Here is a 19,157-nt window from a genome sequence, read left to right as displayed (position 1 = left end):
ACACCTTAATTTAACTCAAAAGCGTCTTTGTTTTAAAGTTTGTTTTTATCGCACCATCACCCAGATTGGTTTGTTGAGGTAACAGTAGCCCGCGATGCACTTGGTCCCACGCGCTCGGCTGTCGTCGGAAGTGACGTAGTTGTTTGAGCTGTCAGCACTATTCCACATGTTAAGCCACTTGTCGCTATCAGCAAAAAATTCTGCAACCCCTTGATTTGAATGGATAGCCAATCTGTTTATTGTGGCAAAGCCGGTGAAAGGATTTCTCTTATTTTGATCCGCTGAGCTGTGCTTGTAAAATCCATATACTTTCGTGTCGGACAAAGTACTTTTCCCCATTAGGAAATTTTCGAACGTTGTTTTCCCGTGTTGTGGTGTGCCTGCCTTTCTGTTGTAAATAACCCGGATGGTATTGACGTCAGCAAATCGGAACAAAACTTCTCTCCAGTCCCCCATGTCAGGATGGATATGACTGGCAGCATCTGCGTTTTTAGTTTTGGCAGCCAATGTTGAGAATGCAGTTTTGATAAAGAGGAAGCTTGGGGAGACCTTTGTAGCAACTAGAGTCCAACCCCCACCCTCAGTTTCCATGTCGCAAAAAGCTTGGAACGAGTCATGTGTTGAGCCACCATTTGGATCGATCCAGTAGAGTCCGTTGCCACGACTTTGACCTGAAGGGAAAATAAATTTTGATTACTGTAAAGATAAAAGAGTTTTTACTTCTAGCAGACCTTATCTGCTTATTTCCTTTATGTTATTCACCTGAATTTAAAATATCCAGACAGTGACGGCCTGTCTCTCTAGTCAACAATGGCAACCATGCGCTTCCATCACAGAGTTCCAAGGCCTTCTGGGAAGTATTGTAACGAACGGTGCCAGCAGTATGAGGAGTACAGTTTTCAGCAGTCTCAGTAAACTGCATTGTACCATTTGTGGATTTTGCTGACGTGCCGGGTTCACCTTTTTTACCCTGAAAAAAAAAAAAACAAAAAAACAAAAAAACAAAAAAAAATTTTAAAAAGTTATTTTTCAAGAAAATATCTAGCATATTATATCATTTTGTTGAATTTTTCGAATCTTTCAGACGAAGTGAAGGAAATTGAGTTCGACTTCCGAGTTCGGAGGTAAGCTTTTGATACAAAGATAATCTTTACTTGTTCATACTCCGAGGGTAAAGTGTCTCTACATACTATAGAAATACCCCCATGTAAAAGTACATGAATTGGTCTTGCAAAGTGGTGTACTGCCAGTGTTCCTTGTGATTTTGTCATCGTAAAGTTTTGCTTGCCTCTTCACTTTTCAAAAAGTTTAAACTAATAAAATGCTTTACTCTTTTTCATGCTATCGTAAGCCATCAGTGAACGGAATTATTTTGCGCAATACGAAAAAGATTAAAATTAAACTTGGACTAAACGAATTTTTAATACTGAACAAAAACTTCATCAACCTTTGCACCGTTTGTTCCGTCATTTCCTCGAAGTCCTTGTTTTCCTTTGTCGCCCTAATAAACAGAAGTAATTGATTTAAAGCTTGGACTATCTTGTGAAATATTTAATAGAATTTTAAGTACAAAAGCGTTCCTGGTAAAAAAAAAAAAGAAAAAAAAAGAGCAACAAATATACACCCCTTTGCGCCATTTACTCACGTTTTTCCTAGTTCACCTTTTACGGCCTTATATAATGAAGTGAAAAAAGACTATAATTAAACTTTAACAAAGCGATTTGTTTATAGTAACAAGAGATTCACCGACCTTTGTACCGTTTGTACCGTCATTTCCTCGTAGGCCACTCTCACCTTTGTCACCCTAAAAAAAAAAAAAAAAAAAAAGAAATAATCAAAAACTGAAACCATGTTGCAAAACTGGAATATGCATTAACACACCTTTGTGCCATTTATTCCACTCTTTCCTTGTTCACCTTTCTTGCCCTAATTATAATAAAGAGAAGTAATAAATCAAAAACCGAATCAATCTCGTAAAGTATCACGCGGAAATTTTAGAACAAAAGAGCTGCTGGTGAAATAACAACAACTTTACACACCTTTGCGCCATTTAGTCCAGTATTTCCTTGACAAATTCCTTGTTCGCCTTTCTCTCCCTAAGAGAAACAAAATTTTTTCAATAACTAGAATATTCTACATTGCTTTCTGCGGATTTCTTAAAGGAATTCTGCCTAAAATCCCTTAATAGATAATGATCAGAACTATCATGCTAACGAGAGAAGAAAACAAATCAAAAATTATTCAAAAGCGAGTTTTATTTTTTCACCAACCTTCACTCCGCTTGACCCGTCACGTCCGTCACGGCCATCTTTCCCTAGAATCAAGAGAATAGAAAAGCGATCTCGTCTAGCTCTTTGTAATTTTGTAATCTTAGATGAGACAATTCATAGTCCTGCAATCATTTCAGAAACGTTTCTCGGTAAACATCAGTACTCAAGAAAACTCAACTATTGTGATGTCCATAGTGAAAATCTGGTAAAAATATAATTGTTGGTCGAACTTGAGGACAACTTATGGCAGTAATTAATATTGAATCGTTTAAGTAGTTTGGTTGTCGTGCTTGATGGTTACGAGCGAAAGTAGTCTCTACAAAGACTTTGTTGGTGACTGGCCTTTCGACAATTACCGGTATTTTTCCTTCAAGTAGAGTGAAATCGAACTGATAAATAGCTGTTTCTTACCATTTTGTCCATCCCTACCGTCTCTACCTAAAAATGAAGAACGACAAAAGCAAAATTACTCCGGAAATACAGTGAGCGGTTAAGGCATGTTACCCGTTTGAGATTTGTAAAAGAATTATTTATTTTCTGTTTTCACCGTCACGAGTGCAGCACTCTTTCGAGGACGACTCTTTACACTGGTTTTGCTGTGTTCCGTTCGCAGACACCTAGAAAACAAACCCAACGCATCAATATCGAGAAAGATGGCGCTGCAAAACCGAAGTTCGACCAGTTTCGTACAACCCGCGTGGAAATGTTCAATTGAGCAAATTGGCGCAAACAGTTTACAGTTATGAGAACAATTCATTCACGAGCAGAATATTTGCCTTCAACTTTGAACTTGCCTTGTCAGTCGATTTGTTTTGAATGCTTGCAAAAGAACGTAAGATGAACACTAAAACGAACAAAGTAAGCAAGCGAAACATTTTAACTTCCTCTTTTTCACCAAGGTTCCTCTTCAGTAAATGAACTGGTCAATAAATAATTATAAACTTTTTATTCAGAAGTATTATTTACTCTATAGCAAAACGGGAAAAAACGGCACGAGCAAATAGCTAGACTTGCTTTTTTATGATAATTTAGTTGCCAAGTTGTTTCAGGAAATCGACCATCAATCAGTTTTTAATTCTTTGAAATTGTGTTTCCCATATTTGAAATCTATTCGCTGATACATGATTTGGAATTTTCAAAAGGCATTGAGTTTCTGAAATTTTCGGCAAATAAAATTCACTGAGAAACAAGAGTCGACAAAAACGTGTTCAAATAAAAATCCACCGTCCATTGTTTATTTGGTTTCAGCCATGACAGTTCCGTGACTAGCTGGTGACAATTGAATTGCGTTACCAACAGGTCACGCTTACAGGTGTCAACGTGTGAGTGGTGTGATTCGCTATGACTCTTTCTTCCGCAAATCGGTGTGTCGATAATTCCCGCGATCTTCCTGTTTAAAAACAAGTTCTACAGTTAAACCTCATAGAATGGAGCCACGCAGTGACTGCGAACTTCCAACAATCTTGTTTCTAGGCTTTCCGTAATAGTAATGTATAGGCCTAGGCCTAATGTACGTATTATAATTAGTGAGTACGCGAAAGTCACAAGTACATCGTTAGTGAATGAAATGGATTCAGTGTGCAACATTGTTGACTGTCGCATTAAAAATGATGTATTTGTAGGCTCCATAGCAAGTTATTTCTTATTTCTTTTAAAACGCGCATGCTTATTTTAGGCCGGTAATATCAAATGTAATCTTGTACCCTACAGGAACTCTTGGTTTGTTACGGCGCACGCTTAAGAATTCTTCTTTCTCGGCTGCTGGCTAAGAGGAACGAGGGCTTCCATACCAGATTGAGTGAAATCAGTGAAGAGTAAAGTTAGTTTGATTGAACTTAAAAATAAGATAACTATTAGCTTGAGACAACTCAAAAGACGAGATTATCGATATATTGTCTTTAAATACACAAATTTTGTTGGCGAGATCTTCATTTATAAATGAAGATCTCACAAATCCTGCAAAGGCGCAAATCCTGAGCAAATGTGGCATTTACCGTCATTGCTACGGGTGGTAAATCTAGTGCAATATCAATCTTGCTCCTGAGCAGATTTGAGCAAATTTTTGCAAATGTGGCATTTGCTACACTTTTTGCTCTAGTTTGGTTGCCCTGGTAAATCCATTTTTTCGTCCAGTGTTAAATGTGCTGCAGAAATATACGCAAACATTGTAGCCTTGTTTCCTTACTGTTGATTAAATATTAAAAGTTAACAAAGCTGTGAAACGCGTTTTCATAAGATAATTACCCTATACCTATTCTCGTCCTCAGAGGCCGCGCTCCTTTTGGTCAACACCAAGAATCGCGACCTCTGGCCAAATCCAACAACGGAAGTACGCGATTCACGGACTTCCTGTCACTCTGTGCATGCTCAGAGTCAAGTCTGACAAATCTGATTGGCTGAGAATACGAAACGATTACTCTGCGCATTATCAGATAATTGGACCTTCCCAGAGGTTGCGATTCTTGGTGTTGACCAAAAGGAGCGAGGTCTCTGGGGACGAGAATGCCATACACCTTGCCGACTCAGTCAAAGTTATTTATCGAAACTGTTTCTTTGTGTTCGAGTTCAGGTATAATAGAAGTTCGGTTAATAGAGTTTGGTGGAGACTTATCTCAAATCATAAATCAGCTGGCAAATTTAATACAAATTTAATCCAGATCGCTTAACTGGTTTAATTCGGTTGTTGAAAACAACACATCTCTTTAAACAACTGACATTAAAAGCAAACTTGGAGAGCGGAAAACTCTAATAACATGTGCATAAAAAAAAGTTCCAATGGCCATATACAATGGTTGTGCGCGTGCGTTATAATTGTTGGTACATTTCTTTACCGTCCGCTGCAAAAAAAAAAAAAAAAGACTTGAGATGAACAAATTCTGGGTTGTCTGGACCACGACGCATAATTTTCAAAATTCACGTTTCGAACTTTACGCTGTATTTCGCATTCAGTTTCGAGTTTTAGAAAAGCGAAACAAACTAATTAGCTTCACTATATTCGAAGGTAAAACAGATATCAATTCATTTTATTAACAGACTGTTTCCTCGGCGTCGCAGACGTAGTTATTTAAAATCTCCATTATTTCGTTCTCCGCTACGCTTTCTTGGTTAACAACAGTTTGGTTGTTATGCAAAGTCAAGAATTTTCCGAGCATCATATAAACGGATATCAATTTCTCCAACTTAAGATTCGATCAAATTTGACTTACCGAATTCTAAAAGTAACTTTGTAGTAAGCACAAGTAACGTCAACTTTAATCTAAGAGAAAGCTGCACTTTATTTTGCGCTTTCTGCCATTTCATAACATGTGTGGTTGCGATGATCGCAGGTTTCTAAAATTCAGCCCTAAATAAGATGAAAGCTTTTGTATTCAAAATGGCGTTGTCTATTGACAAGGTGTGGAATTCATTCGTGTGATGATTTGTTGCTGTACCTGAACCCATATGCCATCTTACAGCCGCAATAAAGAAGATCAAAGTTTGCCTCAGGCTAGTAAGTTGACCTGACAAACTTTATAAACTTCACGTGTGGTTAGTAACAAGCTCGTGATTAGCTTGGGTAGCTGTTGTTTTCAATAGCTAGCATTCAAATGAATTGCCTTTTTAAATATTTTCTTACTTGAAATTACAAAGAAGATGTAATATGCCGTTTACGTTGTCACCAGGGTAGATATCTGATATCACTGAGGGCAGATCAGTTAACTCAAACGAATTTCTTCTAGGTCCTCTGTTAATTATCTAACGCTCTTCGCTGGAATACTCTGAAAATATTGTGACACAAATAAACGAACACACTCTTTTTTTTTTACAAGAATATTGTTGTTCCGGCCGAGGCTGAATATGCTTATTTTTTTCTGCCGATTTTATGCTGAAAATATTTTTGCGAATATTCTTAGACTGAAGAGAAATAACATTTCTGTTTTCGAATAATGTACTGATTTGGTGTCTGGTGTCTTGATGGTATTAAAGTGATTTTGGAGCCAGCCTGACGCACGGCATAACTTCTTGAAGAAATATTTTTAGCATCTAACATACGGCTAGTGCTGTTGTTGTTGTTGTTGTTTTGGCTAGAAAGAGAAAAGAAGAAAATTAAACGGTTTAGTTAAAAACACATAATTGTACTCATAATTGAACTCGAAACTGGACTATTGGCCATCAGCACAGTGGAACATGTTTTTCGCTAGGGGCAGTTCTGTGATAACAAGTTATTTCTTCAGTTCCTTGTGGTAGTGGTAGAGAAGACGGCGCCATTAAAACTGCACCTGCAAGAATGGACGCATTCAGAGCAAAATTGAGGGTGGTTTCCCGCTGCTTCTTCCAGCTGACAAGAAGACACAAGAGAAACATCCGATATGTTTTATGTACGATCGTAGTCACCCTGGTGTTCCATCGAGTTTTCCATTATATGCATGATGATTATCCATGATACAAGCTCTGAATTGTCTCAGCTAATACAAACAAAGCTGATTTCGGTGTACACTCCGTTCCCTTACGAACCGTGAGGTCCAAAAAATGCTGAAGAAGCGAAAAGTTACAAATTTCAAGTGCAGATTGGGACGGTACTCCGTGTGAAGAATCCAGATGTCAGATCACTTTTGACAGAAGTCTACTGAACGTTAGCGATGCGGTCCTTTTCCACGCCGTAGCGTTTTCTCCTAGACTTGATATCGAACAATTAACAAGAAACAGGCTGCCGGTACAGAGATGGGTCTTGTACTCAAAGGAGAGTCCTGGGGTGTTGTCAATAGGACCAAGATATAATGGACTGTATATAAACTGGACGGCAACGTATCGGCGAGATTCGGACTTATTTGTTCCTTATGGATACTATGCTTCCTTGAAAATCCAAAATAAACCAGTTGGTGAAGAGACTAGCGGATGACGCTGGCAAGATTGCTATCAGTCAGAGGACGAAAACAGACGGTATTGTCGACGTGCAGATTGGCAACAGCATAAACTACGCGCGAGGGAAGGATAAAATGGCAGTTTTCGGTACTAGTCAACATTGTGGTGGACATAGATGTGCATTTGTCCGGGCACTCATGAAGCACGTGAGAGTAAGTGTGTTTGGAAAATGTGCTACTCTACTCGAAACAAACAATACCTCGCGCTGTCCTCACAACATGGGGAATGGCTGTTTGGAAGAGTTTCAGTGTCATAAGTTCTACCTCGCAATTGAAAATAGTTTGTGTCTTGATTACATAACAGAGAAGTATTGGAGAAATTCACTTGAGCAAGGATTGGTCCCCATAGTTCTTGGAGGTGCTTATTATAGACCCGAACTGGTAGTTCCTGGTTCTTTTATTAACGCATCTGACTTTGATTCTGTTAGAGACCTTGCAGATTATCTGAAGTATCTGTATAAGAACGATACGGAGTAATCAATACTTTAAATGGAAAACCAAATACAAGGTTGTCAAGTACAAGTTTTGGTTATGTCAGTTGTGCCAGGCCCTCCACGACTCTACAAGACCTGTCAAAACTTATCATAAAATTTCAGATTTCTGGGGTGTAAAAGGATCATGTGAAATTGACAAAGAGCGTATTTTGGACATCATTAATAGGGGCTGACAAAGGGAATTGTAATTTTTTTCATCTATAACAGCGGTAAAGATTAACAAACGATCATGGTCCGAGAGACGGACGGACGAATAAAATGCCTTGAATTGACAAGCAAATTAATCATGTTTTAAAATAATGTTGATGCACCAAAGTTAGTGGATCTGGTGTAGGCCGCAAGGGCTTCTTTTTAGCCTGCAAATGCGCGGTTTAACAAAGAATATGCGATTCCTAACAATTAAGACACCAGGGAATGTAATCACATGCAACCTTGCTGTTTGGTTCGCTAAAACGACTTATCCCACTGAGCCATGGTATGTTGACGACCAAACGAGGATTAATATTCCACCAAAGCGAACCAAAGAAAAGGCACCATCATTAAGGTATTCATCACACTTACATTTGGTCATATATAAATCCGCAGTATGACGATGGTATGGTGGATTAACATTGCAGGATTAAGACAGTACACAGGGCTTTTGCCGGCTAATTTCAAATTTGAGTATGGTAATGATCTTATAGTAGATTATGAGATTTTTAATTAAGTTTTAAAGAATTAGGTTTTTTATTGATTTTTTATGTTTTTTATTCAGAGGCCCACAGGTTCAATAGTTGCAGAAACTTTTATCTGTGACCCTCTTAAAATAAAGTTGATTGATTGATCGATCGATCAATCGATCGGTTGATTGATTGATTGATTGATTGATTGATAAGACTGATTGATTGAGTGATTGACTGATTGATTGATAAATTGAGTGATTGATTGATTGATTGATTGATAAATTGATTGATTGATAAATTGATTGATTGATAAATTGATTGATTGAGAAAAAGAAGGAATTAACTAGTATTGTCACTTGAAGTTACATAACGATCCGTTTATGTAAAGGGGGACTACTTTTTTACAGTTAAGATCAAATTCAGTTTCTCAAATGGCTCTTTTGTCTTTTTTTTCTCTCTCTTGGAAATGACTGTTTAAATTAATTACCATAAAGAAACGTTGGCCACACCATCTTGGGTCAGGTATAGGACTGCTTCTTCATTGACTGACTTCCTTCTGGTGCATCTGTTCAGCACAGTGCTTGCTCGCTTCTTTGGGTAATATTAATTTACTCTTTAGCATATCGCGAGTCTATCCCCAATTGTCTTAGCCTGTTCAGTTAGTTAGTGACATTATTGTTACAATGTTAGTCGGGTCAATGTCGAAGGTCAGGTATTGGACTGCTTCTTCATTGCCGTTCATTTACTCTCTAACTTGATGGTAATACTTTATTAGGGCATTGCCAGCGTTTGTATTCGCCAGATCTCCTTAGTATAAGATCTGCGTCATCGTTTACTTATAGTTGGCTTTATTCCATATTGTTGCCCGGTTGTGTCAGACAAGGGCTGTTTCCGGGCTATTGCTGGTTTTCAGTGTCACGCAATTCAAAATAGATCAAAATAAAAAAACAAAACCGGTCAATAGATAAAGTCCAGAATCTGGGAAATAAAAGAAGGTAAATATGCAAAGACTCTCGCCAAAATTCTGGTCACAGCAATTTTTCTTATGCGAGATATGCGAAGAAATTTTTTAACCCAAATTTACAGAGATTTGTATGGAGCCGCCATGCTGGTGTCCATCCGTATGGGCACCAACATGGCGGCCGGAAACCACCAGAAACATTTGTCACTGAGTTTTGCCACAAAAGCGCAAATTTATCCCTCGATTAACTTTAGAACATCAAAATAACACTTTTTCTAAGACATGAACTGTTCAGATAGCCAAGTTCCCCGAAATAAGTCACTTTTTTAACCATCATGACAGCTCTCTAGGCCGTCAGGTAAATGCCGCGTCACGCAAAAGCTTAGAAATTCAAGCGTAGTGTATCACAAAACCAAGAACCCATTCGGAGCGAAAATTTGTATGAATATTAATTTTCAGCTGCTCTTATACATCATTAAAGTAAAATCTCAGGAAGATCAATAGTTTTGTTGTTTGAATTTTAGTGACGTCACGTGAAAACCAGCTATTAATACTACCCAAGTTTTCGTAATTTTAAATTTTGCGACCTGATATGCACGTCGCCCTGTTGTTTTCGTTCGGTGACGCTGGTCAGTCCGGGGCTGTGGCGCCACTGTTCGCTGTGCCTTTTCTTTCGAGAGTTCCGCCAGCGTCTTGGTGGGGTTGCCACATTGTTGTGGCTTGTGGCGAAAGTTTTAACCCCACCTTTCCTGAAGAGATTTTAATCTTTGTTTGTAACCTTAGTTTCAATTAAACTCGTCACATTTGTGGCCATTTATCACAAACGATTTGTTTCTATTGTCGTCTACCTGTCTCTCTAGCAAACAAGTGGGGTCACCATCAAACATGTCAAATCAAACTATTGAATCATAACGAGAAAGCTGACAGGCAAATATATATCAAATTCATACTTGTACGCATGCGCTTTTGGACACCTTGTTTCGGCAAGATTAAACTGTGAAGGATAGCTGGAAATTTTTATCATTCAAGGTTGAAAAATCATGATTTTTTTCAGTGAGGAGCAATCAAAACAGTTATTATTTGCCGAACTGAAGTCGAAGGCTCGGCTGAGGCGAATAATTGATCTGCAAGACACAAAATTCTCAACATTTTGCGACAACCGAGTTAAACATTTATTTTATTATTCAATCGTTGCAGTATTTTTTCTTCCTGTTTGTTCGAGCCAGTGCAAATTTTTATTTTAATTTGGAATACGTCATAAACTAAAGATAATTTTTGTGCAGTAGTGGACACTTATCACGCATGCGCATATGCATGATATTATTTATAGCAAATGACAGCAAAATTATTGTTAGACTTAAATGCCCACCAACACGTCATTTTTTGTTGGTGGCTATCCGCAGATAACGTGATCATGACGGCATGGGCTAAAGGCGAGGAAAAGTTTCAAAGAATAAAAAATTGGTGATAAAGACGGTTTACTGTACGTTTGCGTGTATACAACCAATTCAAAATTCAAATTTACGGTGCTCATTTCCCCCAAATTCGTTTCCATGGTGCAAAACTGATACGTTCGAAGAATGATTCTGAACGTGGCTAACTTTTAATTAAATTCGACGCAGTATCACTCATTCTCCATCGTGGTTACGATGAAGACGAAATTTAAGATCATAGGGCTGGCTCTTGCACTTGTTGCGGTAACCTGGGTGTACAGGGAATACGGAAGAAATGGTGTACAAGACAATATTAAGATCCTACCAAGTAAGTTACTTTTTATCTGTCTTGGGCGCCTCGAACACTGGTAATTTATTTTCCTTTGAATTTTCATGTATTGAGGTTCTTTATCAATGCAACAACACAGTGAATATAAAAAAGAAATGAAAGAGATTGTACGAGAAACATCATCACTACAACAGTGACATCTTGTTACACGTAGGGAGAAATTGTGCTTGTAAGGTAGTGGCAACCCGCCAACTGTTTGTGTGCATACAAACTGATATCTTAGGTCGAAGGTTCGAAAAACACCAAAGATATGATAGAGCTTCGACTTCGAGTATCAGAATGGTATAATTTAATCTTACATGTAGTTACAAAATGAGCACATCTCACGGTAGAAATTTCACAACAGTAAGAGAATATCATATCACACAAGCTTTAGTCTTGATCTAAACGAATATTAAGCTTTCGATAATAAGCATTTCGACAGATTTATTGTAATTAACGAAATTACAAATTTTGTCGCTTTGAAATATGGTCCGCGTTCAAAACTCGTTTCGAAACTAATCTTTATATTTATTGTCGTCTTTATAATAATTGTGTATTTCAATAGAGCACGCCGGCTGTTGAAGTTTTACTCCTTGTTGCCTTAGATACCTTGAATTTTCAATTGCATATCTTATTAACAGCATATATTTTTGCAACTGCTTAGAATCCTTTTGTAATCTTATATTTCAAGCGAACTGAAATATTCTCCGTGAAATTCCAATGAATCTCTGATTACGAATCCTTCGATTGGAATATTTTTTTGTCAAAATTTGTTTTCTTTTCGTGGAGAGATATGTCAGCATACCCTTCAGGCATTTTTCTGAACAGTTTCTTGGCCTTTGGAACTATTTTTCTCGGTTAGATTCAAAGCTTTTTTTTCAAATATCTTTAGAAACACGTTTGTTATTAACAGGTTGTAAAAATGAAATAATATCGCAAGTCTGTTCCCTCTGAATAACAATTATAACAATCTTGCAATGATATCTAGACCAAAATTCAAGACATAATGAAAAAGCAAGGACTATTCAGAAAAGAATTAGGCGTATACACAAGTTGAGAGGATATAGGAGAATCTTTGTTTACAATGTTTGCCTCATTAACATATGCGATACAGATTTTGATGGAGCTAAAAAAAAAAAATAAGTTCTGACTATTAAAAGGGGATGATACGATCAACTTTCTCGAAGAATTTAAGCCCGACGTGTGGAATACTTTTTCTGCGAAACGGGTTTAAAACCTCAAAATTTTGATAAGAATTTACGAGTTCACTAGCGCTTTTGTTACCCAGAAATTATGTAGTTTTTTAAAGCCAATTTTTCGGTAAATATTTTACCCAAAGAGCCAAAAATTTTACCAATTACTAAGTTTCACACGCTCTTTAAATTTTTTTAGTCAATTTGCGTCCAGCGTGATGCCTTCTCTGTGCAAAGTCGTGTGTTGATGAGGAAATTAAAATGTAAACAACGTCAGGAAGATTCGCCTATTTAGACACCACCAATTGTTTCGACTGCGTCCTTTAACTTTTTGCGGATATTTTTCTCCGGAAAGGTACTTGGGCGATTTTTTTGCGTCTTATTTGAATTTACCCCATTGTTTATAAAAGCCATACAAACCGGTGTGATCGGACCAGTGAGATCGTTTTAGAGAACAATTCTGTAATCTCCCCCTAGAAGGGAAGTCAAAGGGTGGTTGCGAAAGACGTTATCAAGCCACTTTCTTATTGAAACAGTAGTCGTTTTTTTTTTCTCTTTAGTAAGCCTGAATCTTGACCAAGGAGGAAATTATGATCCTGTGCTTAGAAAAGAGGGATCCGATTCGCAGGTATGTCACCCTCTTTACTTTGAACTTTAAGACCGATGCCAAACCACGTTAACGTCAAAGAATAGAGACTTTTAAATCTACTTTTTTCGCAACCGCCAAACCTCTGGTGGTCACATGACCAGAGCCAGACGTCATCATTTGCATTGAGGTTTACGACTCGCGTTTTCGAGGCGCGGTGGCCTCATGGTTAGTGCGTTCGTCTCCGGATCGAGCGGTCCGGATTCGAGCCCTGGCCGGGGACATTGTGTTGTGTTCTTGGGCAAGACACTTTACTCTCACAGTGCCTCTCTCCACCCAGTTGTATAAATGGGTACCGGCGAACTTAATGCTGGGGGTAACCCTGCGATGGACTAGCATCCCATCCAGGGGGGAGTAGAAATACTCCTAGTCGCTTCATGCTACAGAAACCGGGATAAGCTCCGGCCTGATGGGTCACTTGGCTCCCATGCAGACTTTACCTTTACCTTTCGACTCGCGTTTTGAACTTCAAGAGGTAGGTTTTTCACGTGTCATTTAGCCCAAGCTCTATGGCCTTAAATTTTATTTTATGCCACGTATAAATGCCAAAATCGAATAACGTAACCCTTTTTCTACAAATTGGTTATAATTTGTAGGCATGTAAACAATTGCCCAGCCTTTTGTTGTGGTTTGTAGAGAGACACTACTGATCCCAAGTGGAAATCCACTATGGCGGCTGCTTAAGTTGAATATGTTTTTTTCTGATGCTTTATTTCTTTAGAAAGCTGTACATGCTAGAAAACTTACTATTTTCTTTCTTCAAAATTGGCGTCATTTTGACAATTTCTAATGCATTGACAGGACGATTTCTATTCGCTCCAGTCTACTCCAATCTAAATCGATTTATGTCCGAACGGCGGGAAAACGTCTAACCTCAAATCGCCGTTAGACGTTTGCGATCAACATGTATCTAAAGGTCTCTAGTGAAGCCGAAAAATTGTCGGAGATTTTAAATGTCAAGTTTTAGAAACTTATGTTTAAAAGAATTCTGTCAGGACGTATTCAATCTTTAGTTATACGAGATCTCAGATCAGAAAACCTCTAATATGACAGTGAAATCACAAATACTGTTTACAAAGAAACCCCTTGTGATACAAATTAACCAAATTTTCAGCAATTTCCTATTTTTGACAATCCGTAACCATTGGAAACATTGAGCTTTTTCATCATTAATCCACTGCATTTGTTTGGACCGACCGTTTAGATTTTATTGTATGAGGTTTAGAATTTCAAGGACAGCGCGTACTTCAAAGAATTGCGGTGAGCAAACTTTTTCGAATAATTCTACTTTTGTGATAACAGTGGGGTGAGAGGCCCACGCAACTCCTATCCACGTGTAATAGCCGCTTTGAAAGTTTTGCTCGAACTAGAATATCTTTAAGGATCTGCCCCTTTTGTATGGTATGATACGGGGATCTTTGAATATTTCGCTTAGCAACGCCGGTGTTAAACGAGGGTCGGATATATCTTGCAATATAAATGAGCCGGAAAAAACTAGCACGTGGAAAAAAGCAGGTGTTAAACTCTACAAATTACACGCGGATAACAGCGGAAGCCACACAGACCTATGACCTCTCACGGCTCTACTCTCGCGTCCTCCTAAAACTACGCAGCATTTAGTGCCCTTCGGAAACAAGTGTCGCGAGACCGAAAAAAAAAAAAAAAAAAACCGGCAAAAATACCAATGTCAAGAAGTGTAGGAGTCCAGCCATGTACGGTCTGTCACCCTCGTTTAACTTCATTTAATGCAATATCAACCATTGCTTAGCGAAATATTTAAAGATCCCACTATCGTACCATACAAAGATATACTAGTTCGAGCAAAACTTTTAAAGCGGCTGTTGTCACCCCATTGTTATCACGCTCAGGAAAGAAGCCTCATTTACTAATCCTCGGTTTCGTTTCTTTTTTTTTTTTTTTTAATGTTGACCTTAAAAGACTTTAAATGTTCATAGAAATCTAACATCAGATCAGATCCGCTGGGAGGCCTCAGATACCATACAGTCCGATAGCCACTTTGTGCAGCCTTCCCGCCGATGACTTATCAGGGTCTCAACGGGGTTAGCTGTTAGCCATAAAACGGGCCAAAAACTTCGTCATTAGCCGTAAAAATTGCAAAATTTGAACCTTAAGCCGTAAAAAAATATTGACTGTCAAAAATTTAGCAACGAACGTTAAAGTTTCAAGATCTCTTGTCAACACCTTTTTGTGTCTTGTGTTGTGGCTTGTAAGCTATATTAGACCATATTAGTCTGCAATTCTTAAAATAATATGTACTTTTTTTTCCCTCCCAGAATGGTTCTTAGACCTTGAATATGTTTTAGGATAATCAAAATAAAATTTTTACCTGTTTTAAACAAGGAAAGTTAATTTTTGACTTTAGAAAATAATTGTAATTTATTCCTAAGCTTTCTGCTAACCATAAGGAAACTAAATTAACCATTAGCCGTAAAAAAAAGCCAAAATATCAACAGGTTAACCATAAGATGCACAACCTCATTGAAACCCTCTTATCATTATTCGACTTATTCGTTAGATAGTGTGCTGAAATATTTGCAGCTACGGAACTTGTCAGTAATTTAGGTTAGTTTCACCGATTGGGCTCTATCTAATGCAGACCAAGACAATTAAGGAGAAACGAGATAATCCTTAAGGTTGCCCTTTTATTTGTTGTTGTTGAGACATCACCTCATTGCAAACCACGGTCTCTGTTTTGTTTTTTGTTTGTTCAATTGTTTTTATTAAAGGAATTAAACCCCTTTCACTCTTCAATGGAAGCTAGACAGAACGCACGCAAACGGCTGGTTGAGGAGTTCTGTAGAAAGACTGGGCACAATACCATGCCAGTCCCACGTCACATCGACGTGATCGAATCTCTAAATATGCTCTACTGTGTTACGCCAAAAGTCGGATCCAGGCAATGGAGAGCAATGCTGCTTCGTTTTACAGATGGACCACCCCATGAGACTCTTCTGGACTACCCTCAAGACCACCGGGAACACATGCTGAAAAACTATTTCAAGTTTACATTTGTTCGGGAGCCCTTCGAGCGACTTCTCTCCGCATACAAGGACAAGTTTGTGTACATCCGGGGCATTGACCATCGAATGTTGAAACTTCATGGACGAGAGATTCTCAAGCACTTCCGGCCCAACGCAACTGAGCATGCGCGTGAAAAGCTCGATGACATCACTTTCAAGGAATTTATAGAATATTTAGTGACCAAGGGAAGCAATGAGAGCAGTCCGATAATGGACTGGCATTGGGACAACTACTTGCATACTTGTGGCATGTGTGCAATGAAGTACGACTTCATTGGTCATTATGAAACCTTTAATCAAGATATTGAAGATTTCAAAAAAGCAGCAAAGTTATCTCCTGATCAAGCAAAACGTTTTAAGGCTCAAGAGAAAAATATCTCCAGTACAGCTACATCTATGCTCGGTTACTACTCGAAGCTTCCCTTAAAATGGATCAACAAGTTAGTTGACTTATACAGGCCCACCTTGGAAATGTTTGACTACAAGTTCCCAGGGCCTCTTAAGACTCTTTTTGAAAACGAGGCCAATTAGTGAGAAGCTACTTTTATTTTTTTTGTGAAGTAACAACAATGTTTAAAGGATCTTTTTTTTTACTTCCAGGAGGCATCGTCTCAAAATAACGCATTTATCTGTTTAGCAACTGTAATGTAACTTAAATTTGCTAAGCTTGAAATTGGCCTGTGCACCAGAAAGGAATGACCGGTGATTGTTGCGTTTTCAAATTTCTCCGGCGTAGTGTCGACGGGTCCGAAGTACAAAAGTAGTCAGTAACCTATATAACAAGTTCAAAATTCAATTTCACATCGTTTTATTAATATATATGTAGGAAATTTATGTACCATGAAGGTTGAAAGATTAATACGTTTAAAAATGTTAAAAAAAATTAAAGGAAAGGGAGCTGAAACATAGCTAGTGCCAAGAAATCAATGAAGTAACTACTTTGTAATTAACTACTGCCAAGTATGTTTATGAAATTTTCCATTCTTCCGAGTCAATCACGAAGAAATTGCAAGAAAGATAAATAAATATAAAAGAATTTTAAGTACAGATATTAATGACAAAATAGTTTTTGTAATTTTCAAATTTGTCCTCGTGCTCATTATTGGTTCCAGTCTGTACTTCATATATGCGTCACTATACTTTGCTGGGAGTAATTAATGTTCTATGTTAAGAGTGCCTAGGGCGTACAGAGGCGTCATAACTAGGGACGAGACGACACCCTCTGAAGAAATCCAAACATTTATCATAAATGGAGATTTCCGTTGCAATTGAACATAGCCGCTGGAATATGACTTAGAAACGATTAGATGCTCTTTTATCTCTTTAAATTTACACACTGCTGTATTTTGTAAACGTCCAACAGCGCAGTGGCTTCATAAGTTCCAATCAAGATTGCAAAAATAAATAAACCTGGCGACCCGCGGGAAATTTGAACTCCTAACATAACAAAAACGAAACTCCCAATATTCAGAAGAGACAGGTAAGACTTATTTACTTGAAGCCGCTGAAACGATTGAACGCAAACAAAGCTAAGCGTATTTCCATATTAAACATTTTATTGTATTTCTCTAAACGGAAACTTCTGATTTGGAACATAAATAAATAACTTTAATTACATGTCAAATACATCTAGTGCGATAGGCACTAATTGTGGACACACTAAATTATAGAACATAAAAAATTTACTCAGAATTTACATTAGCTGCTAGATAATTCATAAAGATGCTAATAGGATTCTTCGCTCGCTAACCTTCTTTGTAAGTTCAATTTTCATGCATGAATATACGTATTGGACAGGTAAAGCTTGCTATACAGAGGCTCAGTCTTTATAATCAGTCCCTCTTTAATTTATACAGATACCAAAGGGGCGTACGGTAACAGGAGGTGAGGATAATGTGAATTCTCGTTTCCGTGGAAACAAGCGAACTGTCTACCTTCTCAGTTAGGAAAGGTTCGGCTGCAGCCGCTCCCTTAGATTCAGTACCAGATCTCAGTTAACTTGACGAGCAGTAGATCTTTTTTACCGTGTCCTTCACTGCTTTTCTTACTCCCTTCATCTTCCAGCAATACAGGAATGGGTTCAAAGTTGAGTTTAACATAAGAAAAGAAAACGATACATCCCAAGCGAAGTCAAAAGATGGCGTAGACAATCCAGTTATGGCAAATATAGCAACGGCTATACCAAATGGAAGATAACAAACAACTAATGTCAATTGCACCCACAATGCACTGGACAATGTCTTTTTGTATCGCGCTATGTTCAGTGGTATGCATCCGCCGTTCGTTTGTCCTTGGGAAACATGGCTTTGTACTTGAGCTTGGTGACGTCGAAGCTTAAGATAGATTTTCGTGTAACAGAAGGTTGAGGTTAGAACACAGAGTAATACCATTAAAGAGGCAAGGGCCTCCTGGGCATGTTCATTATAAATAAATATAACTGCAGCAGAGCCACAATAAAACCAACAAATAATAACAATTATCCGTACTCGCCTCAAAGTCACCACATGCCTGTATCTCAACCCTAACGACAGAGCGAGCAGTCTATCTGCACTAATTGCTGCCAATGTTAAGCACGACACAGCAGAAAATAGTGCACCTATCGTAAATAAAAGGATTCTAAGATAGTGACAACGTTCGGAGTGTTCTATAGAAATTAAGTAACTGACAAACAGAGGTTGTGTTATTAGTCCCACGCAGAGATCGGTGATCGCTAGGGAACGAAACATAATTCTTGATGCTGAATGAAGAGATGGCATGGACACCTTTTGAAGAGCAGCAATGATCAGAATATTCCCCAGAAATGCAATGACTGATAATGGAATATTTGCCGCTAAAATAAATGTTTTTTCATATACTCCATAATGTCTCGGCACACAATGTAACGTTTGAGCTGTGGTATAGTTTCTATTTTCGGTTAAGTTTGCCATCTTCCCAATTATACTACCTCCAGTGATACTTCTTGTCCCGTTAGAGGGCCTGAACGAAGCTAGCCTGGCAGCCTGTTCCGTTGCTTTGTTGCTTCAGTCTACGACAAAGAAGTAAGCGTGACACTTTTGGTAAGAAATATCCCTATAATTGAAGGTAGGGAATTGTTTCTTCGGACTTTTGAACACAAGCGGAACACCGAAGATTTATCTGCCTAGCTCAGTAGAGTCATTCCTTTTCTGTTCTGCTCATGATCATACGTGTAACGAATATCTATTATTGGCCCTTTTGACTGTTATC

At 38.2% G+C, this 19,157-nt stretch overlaps 3 protein-coding genes and 1 pseudogene across 3 annotated transcripts in view; 2 read left to right on the top strand and 2 right to left on the bottom strand.

The window, feature by feature from the left end:
* Positions 1-3,189, bottom strand: part of LOC149117763 (uncharacterized) — a 3,354-nt gene extending 165 nt beyond the window's left edge. The window contains exons 1-8 of the mRNA XM_089285774.1: positions 3,065-3,189; positions 2,818-2,887; positions 2,682-2,708; positions 2,271-2,314; positions 2,040-2,096; positions 1,881-1,926; positions 763-996; positions 1-671 (exon numbers count right to left, since the gene is read on the bottom strand). The exon at positions 1-671 is cut by the window's left edge and continues 165 nt beyond it. Coding sequence (XP_089141900.1) covers positions 46-671; positions 763-996; positions 1,881-1,926; positions 2,040-2,096; positions 2,271-2,314; positions 2,682-2,708; positions 2,818-2,887; positions 3,065-3,145 — 1,185 coding nt within the window. The 5' untranslated portion in view covers positions 3,146-3,189 and the 3' untranslated portion in view covers positions 1-45. The remainder of the gene's footprint in view (positions 672-762; positions 997-1,880; positions 1,927-2,039; positions 2,097-2,270; positions 2,315-2,681; positions 2,709-2,817; positions 2,888-3,064) is intronic.
* A 2,866-nt stretch (positions 3,190-6,055) lies between these two features.
* Positions 6,056-8,063, top strand: LOC149117762 (core alpha-(1,3)-fucosyltransferase-like; annotated as a pseudogene).
* A 2,831-nt stretch (positions 8,064-10,894) lies between these two features.
* Positions 10,895-17,015, top strand: LOC110052328 (carbohydrate sulfotransferase 11-like). Its single transcript, XM_020758447.2, has 3 exons — positions 10,895-11,049; positions 12,806-12,873; positions 15,639-17,015. The coding sequence occupies exons 1-3, from the start codon at positions 10,938-10,940 to the stop codon at positions 16,461-16,463; spliced, it is 1,005 nt and encodes a 334-aa protein (XP_020614106.2). The 5' UTR covers positions 10,895-10,937; the 3' UTR covers positions 16,464-17,015.
* Positions 17,016-17,926: 911 nt separating this feature from the next.
* Positions 17,927-18,950, bottom strand: LOC149117761 (melanocortin receptor 4-like). Its single transcript, XM_089285745.1, has one exon. The coding sequence runs from the start codon at positions 18,857-18,859 to the stop codon at positions 17,927-17,929; it is 933 nt and encodes a 310-aa protein (XP_089141871.1). The 5' UTR covers positions 18,860-18,950.
* Between the last annotated feature and the right edge of the window lie 207 nt (positions 18,951-19,157).

Source organism: Orbicella faveolata, unplaced genomic scaffold (genome assembly GCF_042242905.1).
Source record: "Orbicella faveolata isolate gen_17 unplaced genomic scaffold, um_ofav_v1 contig_1, whole genome shotgun sequence".
NCBI classification, from domain to species: Eukaryota; Metazoa; Cnidaria; class Anthozoa; order Scleractinia; family Merulinidae; genus Orbicella; species Orbicella faveolata.
This window is presented reverse-complemented; position numbering and strand designations above follow the sequence as displayed.